The following is a 19,094-nucleotide window of genomic DNA, read 5'->3' on the forward strand; positions in this document are numbered from 1 at the left end:
CTCCTCTAGGTGAAACATTCTCCTTACTTCCAGCCCATCAAGCCCTGTATGAACTTTGAAAGTTGCAAGGAGGCCTTCTCTCACTCTTCTAAATTCTAGTGAATATCAGCTTCAACCATCTATTTTTAAATAGTACTTCTTGCTATGATTGGGGCTTTAAATCTTTGGTGTCAAATTTTGGCTGTCATTACATTAGTGGAGTAATTTGGGATATTTTACAACAGAGGACAAATTATAAGCATATTGTAGATGAGATTATCCATATGTGAGACAATGAACTGAGAATTCAAACACATACCTGCTGAACATCTTGCTGGAATACACACAATTGAAGCCGTTGATGCAGTCGGACCTTACGGTGTTGCCAGATGCTTTCAAGCCTTCGCTGGTGATGCAACACCTCGTGTACAATATCCAAGACCCGATGAACTGCTTTAGAGTAGTTTGCAGTTGCAGTGAGCGAGTCAGAATTTCCTGGGCTTAAGGGTCGTTGCAGTACATCAAGAAGAGCTTTGCCATCCTGACTCACCTGCACAAATATAATTACTTTAGTTGTATCATAATGACATAACTGCTACCAACACTCTATCATGTTTTTAAAGTTGACTTGTTCCCTTCAGTGATTTTTTTCCTTTAAATATTTGTTTCCCAAAGATGCCACTTCAAAGTGAAGTAGTACTGTCTATATCAAAATGCTGCCTTCAAAATGGCTGCTTGATCCTGTGCTACCTCCCTGGAATGTTTCCCTATTCATAAAACAAGCTGATAATTTTGAACAACATCGATTTGGAAACATGATGTAAAAATGGATTCCTTAAGAATTATGTAGCACTAAAATTGCAAATACTAAATGACCTGAGTTAACAATTAGCATGTTAGTTACTTTGGGTTGGATATTGATAAGATTATACTGCAGAATAAACAGATGTCAGTTCAGAAGCATTAAAGGACAAGGATAAAAGAATAAGTGATAACTCTGAAATCATCATCATAGCTTGTCACACCAGACAGCCAGCAACTCTGGTGTTGTTTGATTGATGTTGAGCAGGTCAGTGTCAGCTAAATCAGGTGAGAGTGGGCAGTTGCGCAGAATGTGTTCAATGTTCTGCACCCTTTTGCCACGCTCACAGGATTTGCTGGTCTTTAAAACCCCACTTCACCATATTGTCACCCGTCCTACTCTCCCGCTCTCGCTCTGTTTTTTTTAAATTACAAAATTCTTTATTACAAATATCGGTGCTATAAAATATATACAAAACAGTGGCAAACACAATTACTTCACTACAAATGGACAATAGACATTACACCAAAATGTTGCCATCTCTATCCACGATGGCATTTACACCCCGCGGAGCCCAACGGTCTCGAAACTCCTCTAAGGTCGCCGTGGACTGCGCGTGTTCTTTTTCAATATTTACCCGGGCACGAACATACCCTCTAAACATTGCGAGGCAGTCTGCTGGGGGAGATCCTCCCGCCACCCGTTTCCAAGACCCTCGGATGGCGGATTTCGCCAGCCCCAGGAGCAAGTTGACTAGAACATCCTCATCCCTCCATGCCCCCTTCCTTACTGGATGACCATATATAAATAGGGTGGGGCTAAAATGCAGCCAGAAGGCGAGAAGCAGCTCTCGTTCTGTTGAGAGTGCACTCCTTCCGTCTGACAAGCAGTGCCCCGTCTGGCAACATTTCTGTACGGTCTTGCACTGTATTGCTTGGTACTATTGACAAATGTAAAATGAGAAACTAAAACATAAAAAGAGGTTAAATAGCAAAGAAAAGAATCAAATAATTGAGTTTTTATTCTTAATCATGTTTTTACCTCTGCATATGCCTGTGTGATCTGCTCATACAGAGTTTGATGGTGATGAATTGCAATCTCCAAATCCTGCATTTCAGACGGAAGTCCTCCTTCAGCACAAGTTTTGCACCAGATATCAACACTTGACAAATACTAGAAGAAATCATAAATGACCATTTTTACCTGCTTTGAAAAATTTACAAAGTTAAAAAGTTAAGTGTATGATTAAGAAAATTTTCCCTAACAGTGAGTCACCATTTGGATTACTATATCTCAGTAGGTTAAATGGTAATTTTTAATTGGTGATTTGATACACACTTGAAAAGAATACAATTACAGTACCAAGCTCTGAGAAAAGGGCAAAGGAGTGGGTTTTATTGATAACCTCTACTTTAAAGAAATCTGTTAAATGGAAAAGGAAAGAAAGTTAGTTTCATGTAGTATAGGCTGAAGAATATTCCTGTGAATTTTCTTCAAAGTATTTACTTCACTGTAAGGAGAAATATAAGATCGTTAGAGTATAAGCCAGCCATAAGAGCAGAATTGGGCCATTCAGCTCATCGAGTCTGCTCCACTATTCATCAGGGTTGATTTATTCTCTCTCTCAACCTCATTCAATTGCTTTCTCCCTGTAACCTTTGATACCCTGACTAATTAAGAACCTATCAACCTCCGCTTTAAATATACACAATAACTTGGCCTCCACAGTTGTCTGTGTGAATGAATTCCACAGATTCACCACCTTTTGGCTAAAGAATTCCTCTTTATCACTGTTCTAAGTGGATGTCCTTCTATTCTGGGGCTGTGCCCTTTGGTCTTAGACTCACCGACTACAGAAAACATCCTCTCGACATCTACTCTATCTTGGCCTTTCAATATTCAGATCCTGCCTCATTCTTCCAAACTTCAGTGGATATCGGGTCAAGAACTATCAAATACTCTTCATATGCCAACCTTTCATTCCCAGAATCATACTTATGACCCTTTCCTAAACCATATCCAATGCCAGCACATCTTTCTTAGATAAAGGGCCCAAAACTGCTTATAATATTCCAGGTCTGGTGTGACCAATGCCTTATAAAGTCTCAGCATTACATCCTTGCTTTTACACTAATGTTAACATTGCATTTTCCTTCCTTACTACCGACTTAAACTGCAAGTTAACCTTAAGGGAATCCTGCACGAGTCCCTTTGCACCTCTAATTTACTCCCCATTTAGAAGATAGTCTAAACCTTTATTCCATCTACCAAAGTGCATGGCGATACAATGCCTGACACTGTATTCCATCTGCCCATTCTCCCAATCTGTCTAAGTCCTTCTGCAGACTCCCTGCTTCCTCAATACTACTTGCCTCACCACCTAACTTTGTATTGTCCAGAAACGTGGCCAAAAAGCCATCAATGCTGATATCCTATTTAAAAAATAAAATTTAAATTGTATGCCTTGTTCATAACATAACTTAAAAATCAGAGAGGCAGATGAATGAACTTGGGCAAACCCTGCCAATTTGTAGACTAAGGCACCCAAAGGATTTATCTTCACAGATCTCATTAGTATCTCAAGAAACAAGAGTCCTGGCTTAACGCATTATCTTGCAAAGGACATTTTAAAAGTTAAAAAAATACTCTTTCATTTCCTTTGTTTGGATCCTGTCTGCCGCCTGCTTTCATTGGCCCACTTTAGTTTATGTGGGCTCAAATCAGCCTCACAATGAAATAACACAAAGAAGAGCAGCTGTGTCAAGTTCTGTTAAGGATGGTTCAAAGATAAAGATGAGTAAGCCAGGGATGTACTGAAAACTGTAGATTATCTTAATTGGGAAGAAAGTGGATGTCAGCCAGAAGCGAATTCTAAAAACTGGTTCAAAAAAAATTTAAGCACACTTTTGAATGCAAGGTTATCATTTACAATAAGGGAAACATCTGTAGGTGAAAGAGTACTTAATATAGCTTACAAAAAAATTATTGTTCTTTTCATCAGGCAGCACCTTGCTCTTCCTTTAGCATAATTATGTCTGTGTTTTATGAGGCCAAGTTCCTAGCTCGATGCTCAACCTAGCGTGGATGGAAAGCTTGCAAGGAGCCGGTCAGATTTGAACAGGTGACCACTCACCTCGAAGTCTGCTGCAGATGTCACTACACCACTGATTTACAAAAACGTGATGGCACTTTATTACAGGGAACTTCTACAAAATAATGAGGTAATTTCCCACACTTTACAAGGACTCCAAAATAATTATGTTTTCTTACCAAAGGACCAGGACCACTGCAAAACAGTTACTGAGTGCTTGGAGGTTAAATTGAAGGTAACAATGAATTACTTTATTAAAGAGTTTTGAATGTCTTTCATAGCAGCTTTGTTAGAGAAATTATCCGCTGATCTGCATAAGATGATACTGGGATTGGTGACTAAAGTCATGGTCAAAGAGTTCTAAAAACGTAAGTGACAAGTATAAAGATGCAGAGACGTTTTTCGGAAAGAATTTCAGAGATTAGACCTGGAATGTCAAATATACTGCTGCCTATAATAAAATTATTAAATTCAGTGGTAGATGAAAAAAATTTGGAGAGGCATTAAGATCTCAGTATACCTTGTTTATTTTCACCAAGAACAAGTAAGATATCTTGATTCTTCTTTTTACAGGAGAAAACAAGCGGGACATATTGGGATACGCTGCAGAGGTTGTGATCGTTTGAGTTACTACACACTTGGCAAGGGCCAATAAAAAGAAGTGAGGTTTAAGATGAGCAGCCAATGTGGGAGCAGTCATTGTTAGAGTGGACCAGTGTTAGAGTGGCCTAAAGAGCTGAGTCTTTGACTCAAGAGGCATCAGTAAGGAGAGGAGGAGGCTAAGATTTCTGGTAGGAGCCTTTCTTTTCTAAAGCACGGTTAAAGTTGTGGGAATGACAATCAGAACAGTGGAGAGCACTTCTTGCAAGATGTGGGAAGACAGGGAGACCTCCAGTATCCCTGATGTTTACAACTGCAACAAGTGCATCCAGCTGCAGTTTCTAACAGACTGCGTTAGGGAACTGCAGCTGCATTTAGGTGAACTCTGGATCATACAGTAGGCTGAGGAGTTGACTGACATGAGATACAGTTAAGAAGTTACATTATAATTGTAGGACACAGTTAAATGGATGATTGTCAGGAGAAGTAAAGGGGATAGGCAGCCAGTGCAGGGTATCCCTGTGGCTGTACCCCTCAATAAATAGAACATTGTATGATATTGCTGGGGCAGGGGCGGATGACAGCAGAGAAAAACAACGACAGTCAGGTCTATGGCACTGAGTCTGATTCTGTGATGCAGAAGGAGAGGGGGTTGAAGCGAGCAGTAGTGATAGGGGATTCATTACTTATGAGATCAGTCGTGTGGTTCTGTGGACAGAAACAAAATTACCAGATGGCATGTTGCCTCCCAGGCAATAGGGTCAGGGACATGTCGGACCGAATCTATAACATGGGTGGCCGAGCAGCCAGATGCCATGGACCACATTGGTACCAACGACATGAGATCATCACCTTTGATAACAATTTCTAAGATACTCAAACCACCCCATCTGGCACCAATAATCATTCCATGGTCGAAGTCACCTAGATCACACTTCTTCTCCATTTTAATGATTGGTCTGAACAACAACTGAACCTCTTGACAATGTCTGCATCCTATTATGCACTGAGTGGCTGTCACATGATTGGCTGATTAGGTATTTGCATTAACGAGCAGGCATACAGGTGTACCTAATAAAGTGGCCACTGAGTCCTATATTATTCCCATATTTTAAACAAACCTCCCTCAGTTGCACATTAGATATGCTATCAACTAAAGATTCAAAGTACATTTATTAGTACAAAAAAAGCCATTTTTTTAACTGTTCAGGGAAAAGAGACTAGACTGAGCAGGCGCGTGATGTAGTGCACCAAAGGTTTAAAAAAAGACCATCATATACAGCGGCCGTCATAGTAGTGGCCATTGTTGGAGTGGACTGAGGCAGAGTGGGATGGCTTTGGCTCAACAGGCTTCAGCGAGAACAGGCAGAGGCGAGGTTTGAACGGGGCACGACTGTGCAAGTGCATGAAAGTCGGCCCATGAGGCAGCGGGAGAATTTAAAAAGCAAGCAGGTTAACGGAGTGGGCGATGTAGTAGAGGAAGACAGAGTAGGAAGGCTTTGACTCGAGAGGCTTCGGCGAGCAGAGGCTGAGGATGAGCTTCACTCCAAGTGAGGTAAGGCCGGGTAAGTTCCTTTAATTAATTTAATTACCTAAGGAGTAGATAATGGGGGCAGCAGTTAGGGCAGTTAAGTGCTCCGTTTGCAGTGTGTGGGAAGTCAGGGCGAACACAATTGTCCCTGTTGACTACACCTGCAAAGGTGCATCCAGCTGCAGCTCCTGACAAACCATGTTAGGGAACTGGAGCTGGAGCTGGATGAACTTCAGATCATTCCGGAGGCAGAGGCAGAAATAGACAGGAGTTACAGGGAGATAGTCACCCCTAAAAGTCAGGAGACAGGTAGCTGGGTGACTGTCAGGAGAGGGAAGGGGAATAGACAGAATGAACAGAGCACCCCTGTGGCTGTTCCCACCAATAATAAGTATATCATTTTGGAGACTCTTGATGGGGACAACCTACCAGGGACAAGTTGCAGTGGTTGCGTCTCTGGCGCCGAGACTGGACTTGAGAAGGGAAGGAGGGAAAGGAGGAGAGCAGTAGTGATAGGGGATTTGACAGTTAGGGGGACAGATAAGAGGTTCTGTGGAAGACATCGAGAATCCCGGATGGTCTATTGCCTCCCTGGTGCCAGGGTCCATGATATCTCGGATAGAGTTCTCAGTATTCTCAAGAGGGAGGGTGAGCAACCGGATGTCGTGGTCCATGTAGGGACCAATGACGTGGGTAGGAAGAGTGAGGAGGTCCTGAAAGGTGAGTTTAGGAAGTCAGGCGCCAAGTTAAAAGACAGGACCTCCAGGATAGCAATCTCAGGATTGCTACCAGTGCCACGTGCAGGCGGGTTTAGAAATAGTAAGATAGTGCAGATCAACATGTGGCTGAAGACATGGTGCAGCAGGGAGGGCTTCAGATTTAAAGATAATTGGGCAGTTTTCCAGGGAAGGTGGGACCTGTTCCGGCAGGACGGTTTACATCTGAACTGGAGGGGGACAAATATTCTTGCAGGTAGATTTGCTAGAGAGGCTTCAGTGGATTTAAACTAGAAATAAGGGGGAAGGGGAACCAGAATGCAGGAACAGATGTATGGGAGAAGGAAGAAAAAGAAGATAATAAAGTTGTTTGCACTGTTAGTGATAAACAGAGAGTAAGAGGTGGAGAATTTCTTAAATGCATTTATTTTAATGCTAAGATCATTGTAAGAAAGGTGGATGAGCTTAGAGCATGGATTGATAGCTGGAAATATGATGTTGTAGCTATTAGTGAAACATGGCTGCAGGAGGGGTGTGATTGGCAACTAAATATTCCTGGATTTTGTTGCTTCAGGTGTGATAGAATCGGAGGGACGAGAGGGGGAGGTGTTGCGTTGCTTGTCAGAGAAAATAATACAGCGGTGCTCTGGCAGGATAGATTAGAGGGCTCATCTAGGGAGACTACTTGGGTGGAAGTGAGGAGTGGGAAAGGTGTAGTAACACTTATAGGGGTGTATTATAGATCACCTAATGGGGAGCGAGAATTGGAGGAGCAAATTTGCAAGGAGATAGCAGATATTTGTTGTAAGCATAGGGTTGTGATTGTGGGAGATTTTAACTTTCCACACATAGACTGGGAAGCCCATACTGTAAAAGGGATGGATAGTTTGGAGTTTGTAAAATGTGTGCAGGATAGCTTTTTGCAGCAATACATGGAGGTACTGACTAGAGATGGGGCAGTGTTGGATTTCCTGTTAGGGAATGAGATAGATCAGGTGACAGAGGTATGTGTTGGGGAGCACTTTGGGTCCAGTGATCACAATGCCATTAGTTTCAATATAATTATGGAGAAGGATAGGACTGGACTCAGGGTTGAGATTTTTGATTGGAGAAAGGCTAACTTTGAGGAGATGCGAAAGGATTTAGGATTTGGACAATTTGTTTTATGGGAAGGATGTAATAGAGAAAAGGAGGTAATTTAAAGGTGCAATTTTGAGGGTACAGAATCTTTATGTTCCTGTTAGATTGAAAGGAAAAGTTAAAAGTTTGAGAGAGCCATGGTTTTCAAGGGATATTGGAAACTTTGCTCAGATAAAGAGAGGTATCTACAATAAATATAGGCAGCATGGAGTAAATGAGGTGCTCAAGGAAAATAAAGAATGTAAAAAGAATCTTAAGAAAGAAATTAGAAAAGCTAAAAGAAGATATGAGGTTGCTTTTGCAAGTAAGGTGAAAATAAATCCAAAGGGTTTCTACAGTTATATTAATAGCAAAAGGAGAGTGAGGGATAAAATTGGTCCTTTAGAGAATCAGAGTGGACAGCTATGTGTGGAGTTGAAAGAGATGGGGGAGATTTTGAACAATTTCTTTTCTTCGGTATTCACTCAGGAGAAGGATATTGAATTGTGTAAGGTAAGGGAAACAAGTAGGGAAGTTATGGCAACTATAATGATTAAAGAAGAGGAAGTACTGGCGCTTTTAAGGAATATAAAAGTGGATAAGTCTCCGGATCCTGACAGGATATTCCCTAGGACCTTGAAGGAGGTTAGTGTAGAAATAGCAGGGGCTCTCACAGAAATATTTCAAATGTTATTAGAAACAGGGATGGTGCCAGAGGATTGGCGTATTGCTCATGTTGTTCCATTGTTTAAAAAGGGTTCTAAGAGTAAACCTAGCAATTATAGGCCTGTAAGTTTGACGTCAGTGGTGGGTAAACTAATGGAAAGTATTCTTAGAGATGGTATATATAATTATCTGGATAGACAGGGTCTGATTAGGAACAGTCAACATGGATTTGTGCATGGAAGGTCATGTTTGACGAATCTTATTGAATTTTTAAAAGAGGTTACTAGGAAAGTTGACGAGGGTAAAGCAGTGGATGTTGTCTATATGGACTTCAGTAAGGCCTTTGACAAGGTTCCGCATGGAAGGTTAGTTAGGAAGGTTCAATCGTTAGGTATTAATATTGAAGTAGTAAAATGGATTCAACAGTGGATGGATGGGAGATGCCAGAGAGTAGTGGTGGATAACTGTTTGTCAGGTTGGAGGCCGGTGACTAGTGGTGTGCCTCAGGGATCTGTACTGGGTCCAATGTTGTTTGTCATATACATTAATGATCTGGATGATGGAGTGGTAAATTGGATTAGTAAGTATGCAGATAATACTAAGATTGGTGGCGTTGTGGATAATGAAGTAGGTTTTCAAAGCTTGCAGAGAGATTTAGGCCAGTTAGAAGAGTGGGCTGAAAGATGGCAGATTGATTTTAATGCTTATAATTGTGAGGTGCTACGTTTTGGTCGGAATAATCAAAATAGGACATACATGGTAAATGGTAGGGGATTGAAGAATGCAGTAGAACAGAGTGATCTAGGAATAATGGTGCATAGTTCCCTGAAGGTGGAATCTCATGTGGTGAAGAAAGCTTTTGGTATGCTGGCCTTTATAAATCAGAGCATTGAGTATAGGAGTTGGGATGTAATGTTAAAATTGTTCAAGGCATTGGTATGACCAAATTTGGAGTATTGTGTACAGTTCTGGTCACCGAATTATAGGAAAGATGTCAACAAAATAGAGAGAGTACAGAGAAGATTTACTAGAATGTTACCTGGGTTTCAGCACCTAAGTTACAGAGAAATGTTGAACAAGTTAGGCCTTTATTCTTTGGAGCCTAGAAGGTTAGGGGGGAACTTGATAGAGGTATTTAAAATTATGATGCGGATAGATAGAGTTGATGTGGATAGGCTTTTTCCATTGAGAGTAGGGGAGATTCAAACAAGAGGGCATGAGTTGAGAGTTAGGGGACAAAATTTTAGGTGTTACACAAGGGGGAACTTCTTTACTCAGAGAGTGGTAGCTGTGTGGAACGAGCTTCCAGTAGAAGTGGTAGAGGTAGGTTCGATATTGTCATTTAAAGTAAAATTGGATAGGTATATGGACAGGAAAGGAATGGAGGGTTATGGGCTGAGTGCAGGTCAGTGGGACTAGGTGAGAATAAGCATTCGGCATGGACTAGAAGGGCTGAGATGGCCTGTTTCCGTGCTGTAATTGTTACATGTTTATTGTCAATGTTATATATGCAGTATACCACCCTGAGATTCATCTTTCTGTATTAACCTCCAAATGCCCCATTAATTTTCATTTCAATGTTGTGATTAAATGATGTACGTAACATGTTCACCACTTAAAACATTCCCAACTGTGAGGCGACTGGCTAATTAGAACTTGACAATGATACAGAGACATGCAAAATTACAACTCTTTATTCCGTGGTAATTCTTGTGGGGATGGTTCTATTCTATTTTTAATGTCCATGTGCTTAAAAATACTTCCTGTTTCAAATAGAAAATAGAAAAGGGGAAAAATACCTTGCTCTTTTAATAAATTGAAACAATTTTCCAGTTCAATTAGAACATAGAACAGTACACCACAGGCCTACGGTGTTGTAATTAAGCTAATAATTAAATGCCTAACTAAATAATCCCTCCTGCCTTACTCGCAATGCCTATGTCACTCCACTGTGCACCCATGTGCTTATCTAACAGCTTCTTGAAAGTCTCTGTCATATTTGCATGCAGCACGACTCTGACAGCACTTTCTAGGCCCCACGACTCTCTGTGCATCCATCATTAAGGGCTTCCATCACCCAGGGCATGCCTTATTCTCATTGTTACCATTGGAAGGAGATACAAAAACCTGAGGGCACAATGATTCAGGAATAGCTTCTTCCCTTTAGCCACTCAATTTCTGAATGGACATTGAACCCATGAACATTACCTCACTCCCTTTTTATTTCTTTTTTTTTGCACTACTTATTTAATCAAACTATTTGATATAAATATATACTTACTGCAACTCACAGCATTGCATTGTACTGCTGTGCAAAGTTAACAAACTTCACGACATACGCCAGTGAAATTAAACCTGATTCTGATTCTGTGTAAAACACCTGTCCTGACATCTCATTTGAACTTACCCACTCTTACCTTAAATGGACTCGCTCTGACAGTGAACATTTCAACCCTGGGAAAAACATAGCAGCTGTCTGCTCTTTGTATGTTTCTCATACACATATAAACCTCTATCACACTCTCCGCCACCTCCATAATTCCAGAGGAGACAACCCAAGTTTGGCTAAATCTCCTTGTGGCACATGCCCTCTAATCCAGGCAGCATCCTGGTAAACCTCTTGTGCATCTTTTCCAAAGACTCCACATCCTTCCTATAAATGTGCCACCAGATGGAAATGCAATACTCCAGATGCAGCCTAACTAGAGTTTTATAAAGCTGCAAAATAACCTCCTGACTTTTAAACTCACTTCCTCTATTAATAAAGTCAAGCATGCCATATAGATTTTTTTATCACCCTATCAACCTTTCCACCACTTCAGGAAGCGATGGACTTGGACCCCCAAATCATTCTGTCCATTAACACAAAAGGGTTCTTTGCATCTGATCTCCCAAAGAGCAACTGCTCACATTTGACTGGATTAGATTCTATCTGCCATTCCTCTGCCCATATCTGCAATTGATCTATATCCCACAGTGTCCTCTAGCAATCTCCTGCACTGTTCACGCCACCACCAATCTTTGCATCATCTGTGAACTTACGGACCCACCCATCTATTTTTTTCATCCACGTAAACAGATTATATATCGCAAACATCAAAGGTCTCAGTGTGGATTCCTATGGAAGACCATTTGTCACTGACATCCAGCCAATTATTCAATAAGAGATCTTGAAGTGCAGTGCATTACTTGGAAAGATGTTATTTGTTAGAATTCTGTAAGACAGGTTTCTTACTTTCAAAATCACTTTCTAGAGTATTTGCCACAGGTAAGAAGCACACCATTAAACTAAAAGCAGAATTAGGGATAGATTAACATAAAAGTGAAAGAAAATGCCAGTGATACATTAACCCTGGTCTGTAAGACAGGATGAGATAACAGAGATCATTTCAGAGGATACTTTGCTGAAATAAATATTCAGCACCAATTCTGCAGAGTTTAAGGAAAATTTCTTTTTCACCTGAACTCACCTGTTCAGCTTTCTGGTGAAATACAGCAGACATTGCCAAGATTGTGCTACGCTCATCCAGAGCAGCTGCAAAACTCTTCCATTCTTGATCGAGTTGAGCAGATATCTGCTTGATCTGCTGAGATGCATAATGGCCAGCCTCAGAAAGCCTGGATGCAACAGACATGATTCTATTGATGTTGACATACGCGTTCTGGAAAAGAGAGAATATTGTCAGTTACAAAACAACCAAACACATGCTGTCATCAGCTTCACTCATCAAGAATGAAACATTAGCAAACTAACATATGTAAAAATGTTCAGGTTCACACAGTAATCTTCTCTTCTCTATAAAATGGTAATCCCAAAAGAATACTTTTCCTATACCTATGTTGTACAAAAGTGATGTGTTAATAAGAAATCAATAGTACCGCCAAATTAAATAATTAAAAAGAACTAAAAATATTTAAAATATTCACGAGGAAATCTGCAGATGCTGGAAATTCAAGCAACACACACACAAAATGCTGGTGGAACACAGCAGGCCAGGCAGCATCTATAGGGAGAAGCACTGTCGATGTTTCGGGCTGAGACCCTTTGTCAGGACTAACTGAAAGGAAAGATACTAAGAGATTTGAAAGTAGGAGGGGGAGGGGGGAAATGTGAAATGATAGGAGAAGACCGGAGGGGTGGGGTAAAGCTAGGAGCTGGAAAGTGATTGGCCAATGGGATACAGAGCGGGAGAAGGGAAAGGATCATGGGACGGGAGGCCTAGGGAGAAAGAAAGGGGGGGGGGAACTCCAGAGGAAGATGGAGAACAGGCAGAGTGATGGGCAGAGAGAGAGAGAGAAAAAAAAGGGGAGGGGGAGAAAGCTAAATATATCAGGGATGGCGTAAGAAGGGGAGGAGGGGCATTAACAGAAGTTAGAGAAGTCAATGTTCATGCCAACAGGTTGGAGGCTACCCAGCCGGTATATAAGGTGTTGTCCCTCCAACCTGAGTGTGGCTTCATCTTGACAGTGGAGGAGGCCATGGATAGACATATGGGAACGGGAATGGGACATGGATAGACATATCAGAATGGGACTGGGATGAAAATGGATATAAAAATGAGATGTTTCTTTGAACCAGAGTGTAAAAAAGGTGTTTGAACTTAATTTTTCTTCAACAGTTCTGGCATATGACAACATTATGCAATATTTTCTTAAGTAAAAGAGGTTATTAATATTTCTGGACTATTATTGCCAAGTTGGCTACATATAAAAGCTAATATTCTGTTATTCGATCACAAACTGATTCTAACAGTTATCTAAAAGTCAAATCTTTTTCTATAGCTTCTGTTAAAAACTTACCATTGAGTTCATAGCAAAATGGTTATGCTGAGTCTGTAGATCCACGGTATGCTGGTAACTCACTCCAATCTCTGTGTGACTCTGGAGGAATAATTGCTTGTTGTGGCTAATCCAGTCAAACATCTAAATACAAGAGAATTGGTTAGAGCAGGATTTGTGGTGTAATTTGGTTTCAAGATCTTTACAACCAGCCATTACATAACCAGAATGTAATTAAAGGTAAATATCAGGCAAGGTATCTACGTTCTGTAGGGAGTGCAAATGGAGGAAGTTAAGAAAAGCTTATGGAATAATGCAGAAATACAAATGGACAATATCTACTGCCGTGTACTCTCATATAACTCAGATTTTCTTTTTGTACTTGGACAGTTTGTTGTCCTTTGCACACTGGTTGAATGCCCAAGTTGGTGCGGTCTTTCAAATGGTTATTATTCTGTTATGGATTTATTGAGTATGCTCGCAAGAAAATGAATCTCAGGGTTGTATGTGGTGACATATATGTACTTTGATAATAAATTTACTTTGAACTTTGATTTTCATGACAAACTGTATTTATTTTATCTTTTATTTTTTATTTAGAGGTATAGAGCAGAACAGGCCCTTATGGCCCAATGAACCACGTTGCCCGACAAACCAACCCTAGCCTAATCACGGGACAACTTAGAGTGACCAATTAACCTACAAACTGATCTGTCTTTGTACTGTGAGAGGAAACAAGAGTACCCACAGGAAACCCACATGGTCATGGGGAGAATGTACAAACTCCTTACAGGTGGCGCTGGAATTGAACTCTGAACTCTGATGCCTCAAGCTGTAATAGCGTTGTATTTACCACTATGCTACCGTGCTGGTGTGGTGTCCCACGGTATCATATGAATGTGAGAAATTGCTGTATTTACTTGCATTCAGACAGATGTTTAAAAATAGTTATGTTATTTTTCTCTTGATTCAATCTGTTATCAAGGGAAAGGGAATATAATTATAAATACTATTTCAAAGACTTTAGAACTAAACCATGAATATACCACACTTGGCCCAACTCAATAAGGAAAAAACTAGCAGCTAAAACAAAGTGAGAGAAAATTTGCAGATGCTAGAAATCTAAGATTGGAAATCCAACACACAAAATGCTGGAGGAACTCAGCAGGCCAGGCAGCATCTATGGAAAAGAGTAAACAGTTGATGTTTTGGGCTGAGACCCTTCATCAGGACTGGAAATGAAGGGGGCAGATGGGGGTATGTTGTGTAAAGGTGAGGTGAGATAAGAATATGAGATGAGGGGGTACAATAAATGACTCCCCTCCCCCCACCTTATTCTGGCTTCTGCCCCCTTTTTTCCAGTCCTGATGAAGGGTCGCGGCCCAAACTGTTAACTATTATCCTCCACAGATGCTGCCTGAAACTGCCCTAGAATTTTTTTTTTGTGTTGCGAAAAACCATGACATCCTGTTTCTAGCAAGCCATCACACACAAACACCCTTCCACAGGGGAGTCATGAAAAAAGAGATTTTGCAGATGCTGGAAATCCAGAGTGACACACACAAAATTCTGGAGGATACTCTGGAGATGAGGGAGCATCCATGAAAGGAAAAAGAGTTGAAGTTTTGGCCTGAGATCCTTCATCAGGTCTGGAAAGCAAGGGGGGGGGGGGGGGAGAAGCCAGAATAAGAAGGGGGTGGGGGAGGAGTACAAGCTAGAAGGTGATAGGTGAAGCCCAGTGGGTGGGGGGAGGATGAAGTGAGAAGCTGGGAGGTGAAAGGTAAAGGGCATGAGAATAATGAACCTGATAGGAGAATGGGCAATGGGAGAAAGGGAAAGAGGAGGGCACCAAGGAGTGGTGATAGGCAGGGGAGGAGAAGACAAGAGGTAAGAAGGGAGCTGGAGTGGAGAGTGGACGAAGATGGAAGGGAAGGGGAGAAAAGTTAGCAGAAGTAGGAGAAACTGATGTTCATGCCATCTTGCATAAAATGTATTAATAAAAAGGGATTTAATGCAACTTCAGGCATATTGGTTCATTAATCTGCAGAGGTGTTTGTATTTGTAGTTCGATGTGCAATTTATAAACTGATGTACTCACTTTCATTAATGAGATAACACATTGGGAACCTCCATCTGCAACATTTACAGAGTGCCTCAAAGATCTTGAAATAATCTATCAATATACTTTCTGATCACTATCTGAATTTTAAACAGAAATTAGCCCCCAATGTATAAGTTAGTAGCCTAAATATTTTATTACAATGACCAAATAAGCATGGGAATGGATAATGATCAGAAGTACAATGGACTTCTGGTCTGTACTGGTCAACCAATTTCATTTCCTGAATATTCAGTGCATTGGCTGGTTATAAGTGACATTGTAATGACATCATTGTTATTGCATAATTTATAGTTCACTGCTGTCAGTTGTCATACTCAAAATAAATAAAGTATTTCTGATTTAAGAGCAAAGCTTGTTGTTTACATTGATTCAGAGAAAAGTTACTTTCCAATTAATCTACTGAAAATCATAGAAACCCATCTGGATCTTTGGCTCATTGGAAATACACAGTACTTTTGCTGAAAATTATTAAGCTCTTTTTTGTGGTCATCGCTGTTGTGCCTTTATTACACTTTTTAAAACGAAACATATTTAACTTTAGGAATTCAATTGTATCTTGTTTATTTATGGCATTTGCTAACTTTTTATAAGACCATTAGACATAGGAGCAGAATTAGGCCATTCAGTGCACTGAATATAGCCCGCCATTCCATCATGGCTGGTTGATTATCAATCTCAATCCCATTCTTCTCCTTTCTCCCTATAACCCTTGACATCTTGACTAATCAAGAACCTATCAAACTCCGCTTTAAAAATACCCAATGTCTTTGCCTCTACTGCCATCTGTGGCAATGAATTCCACAGATTCATGACCCTCTGGTTAAAGAATTTTCTTCTCATCTCTGTTCTAAATGGCCACCCCTACATTCTGAGGCTGTGCCCTCTGGTCATAAACTCCCCCACTATAGGAAAAATACTCACCAAATCCACTCTGTCTAGGCCTTTTAATATTCGATGTTTCAATGAGATCCACTTTCATTCTCCTAAGCTCCAATAGGTACAGGCCCAGAGGCGTCAAATGTTCCTCATACATTAACTCTTTCATTCCAAATCCAGCGCTCTTAGATAAGGCGCTCAAAGTTGCTTACAATACTCCCAAGTATAGTCTAACCAATGCCCTATAAAGCCTCAGCAATACACACTTGCTCTCATATTCTAGTCTTCTTGAAATGAATGCTAAAATTGCCTTTGCCTTCCTTACCACTGACTCAACCTGTGAGTTAACCTGTAGGGAATCCTCCCAATTCCCTTTACACCGCTGAGTTTTTAAATTTGCTCTCTATTTAGAAAACAGTTTATACCTTTTTTCCTTCTTCCAAAGTGCATGACCATACACTTCCATCTGTCACTTCCTTGCTCATTTTCCCAATCCCTTTTGGCTTCCTCAACACTACTTGCCCCTTCACCTATCTTCGCATCATCCGCAAGCTGGCCACAAAGGTGTCAATTCTGTCATCCAAATCAGTGACATTTAACATGAAAAGAAGCAGTCCCAATTGCAACCCTTGTGTAACACCACTAGTCACTGGCAGCCAGCCAGAAAAAGCCCCCTTTATTCCCACACTTTGCCTCCTGCCAGTCACTCAATCTTTTATTAATACTAGTATCTTTCCTGTAATAGCATGGGTCTTATTCTGTTAAGCAGCCTCATGGATGACATTTTGTCAAAGGTCATCTGAAAATGCAAGTAAACAATCTTCTTTGCCTATCCTGTCTGCTATTTCCTCAAACAATTCCAACAGATTTGCCAGGCAAGTTTTCTCCTTAAGGAAACTATGCTGATTTTGGCCTATTTTATCACGTGCCTCCACGTGCCCCAAAACCACACCCTTAATAATTGACTCCTCCATCTTCCCAGCCACTGAGGTCAGGCTAACGGGTCCTTTCTTCTGCCTCCTCCCCATCTTAAATACTGGGTGACATTTGCAATATTCAAGTCCTCCGGAACCATTCCAGAATCTAGAGCTTCTTGAAAGATAATTAGTAATGCCTCCATGATCTCTTCAGTTCCTTCGTTCAGAAGCCTGGGGTGTAGTCCATCAGGTCCAGGTTACATAACTATCTTCAGACCTTTCAGCTTCAAAAATATCTTCTCCTTATAAACACTCACTTCTGCCTCCTGACACTCTCAAATTTCTGGCAAACTGCTAGGTCTTCCATTGTGCAGGCTAATGCAAAACACTGATTAAATTCATCCGCTGTGTCCTTGTCCCCCATTACTACATCCCCAAAGTCATTTTCCAGCAGTCCGGTATCTTTTCTCATCTCTCTTTTATCTTTATATATTTGAAAAACCTTATGATATAATCTTTTATATTATTGGTTAGCTTACATTTATATATAATCTTTTCTCTCCTTACAGCTTTTTAGTTGCCTTCTATTGGTTTTTAAATGCTTCCCAATCCTCTAACTTCCCACTAATTTATGCAATATTATATGCCTTTTATTTTGCTTTTATGCTGTTTTTGACTTCTCTTGTCAGCCACAGTTGCCTCAACCTCCCTTTAGAATACTTGTTCATCTTTGGGATCTATCTATCTTGACTTCATTTTTTAATCAACAGATCCACCCTACTCCCTCTGTGTATCTGCCTGTCTTTTTGAAAGAATGAGTATCCTTCAAATATAATACCTTCAGTCCTGTATTCATTCCCCTTTTTGACTTTGATCCCATGTTACACTTCAACTCATCAAAATGACTGCAATTTTGCCCAATCATCTGCATGTCCCTCACAGACTCACTACACAGTGCATCAACTTGTATACCAACTGACTTATCCTCAGCCCTGTAACTCCACTTCTCACCCTCTGCCAAATTAATTTAGATCCTCCCCAACATCTCTAGCAAACATGCCTGCCAGGATATTGATGTCCCTGAGTCTTATTTCTGAAAAGGAACTTTAATAGCAATTTGGAGAAAGCATAATCACACATTACCGAGCCACATGATACTTCACCTGTCTCTATCAACTACAGTTAATGTAATATACAGCATGCAACACTATTAGTATAACTCTAAACTTAAATAATGGCCAACTTTTTGATTAGCTGAGGACATTCATAAAAGTAAATGGAATGAAGATCCAAGTTACAGTGGTAGCTATCTATTATTTCCCATTTACAAAACTGCATTGTCAAGACAATCTAGTTCGCTCCAAATTTACACAATGGCTCTATCAGATTCCCATTATCTTCCCAGGCTTGGACAGATGTCTCATCTAAGGGTCCCATGATACGCACATATATCCTTTTCAAACTTTTGTTACTTACTCTTCGGACCTGCCTTTCCTAATTGAGAAAGAATATGCTATGTTACTGAAGAAATATGACAGACTAAACCTTGAGGCTCAGCTACTGGCCAATTTCTGAGTTGAGTTTGATTCACAACATGGCATCTACAGAATTTGTATTCTAAATAAATCTGGAATTAATGTATAAAACAAAACTACACTCAATAACTGTAGCCATAAAAAAATCATAATAGGTCACTAATGTTCTTTAGGGAAAGGAATCTGCTACTTTATTTTCTCTGGTCTCTGTGTTATATGATCTCAACCATCTGGTGATCTCTTAACACCCTCCTCATTTCAGGGGCAAATAAGAAGGGACAATAATTGTTGTATTACAAAAGAGAGCACGTGATGAAAATTAAACTGCAACAACTATAGATAAAGATAGTAATTTAAAAGA

The 19,094-nt window shown here is 40.4% G+C and overlaps 1 protein-coding gene across 4 annotated transcripts in view; it reads right to left on the minus strand.

The window, feature by feature from the left end:
- LOC140728501 (kalirin) overlaps positions 1 to 19,094 on the minus strand; it is a 723,603-nt gene that overhangs the window by 400,573 nt on the left and 303,936 nt on the right. For all 4 annotated transcript variants that reach the window (XM_073047309.1, XM_073047304.1, XM_073047303.1 and 1 more), the window contains exons 6-9: positions 13,305 to 13,427; positions 11,975 to 12,166; positions 1,823 to 1,954; positions 299 to 529 (exon numbers count right to left, since the gene is read on the minus strand). In XM_073047309.1, coding sequence (XP_072903410.1) covers positions 299 to 529; positions 1,823 to 1,954; positions 11,975 to 12,166; positions 13,305 to 13,427 — 678 coding nt within the window. The remainder of the gene's footprint in view (positions 1 to 298; positions 530 to 1,822; positions 1,955 to 11,974; positions 12,167 to 13,304; positions 13,428 to 19,094) is intronic.

The sequence above is a fragment of the Hemitrygon akajei genome, chromosome 5, assembly GCF_048418815.1.
Source record: "Hemitrygon akajei chromosome 5, sHemAka1.3, whole genome shotgun sequence".
In the NCBI taxonomy this organism is placed as follows: domain Eukaryota; kingdom Metazoa; phylum Chordata; class Chondrichthyes; order Myliobatiformes; family Dasyatidae; genus Hemitrygon; species Hemitrygon akajei.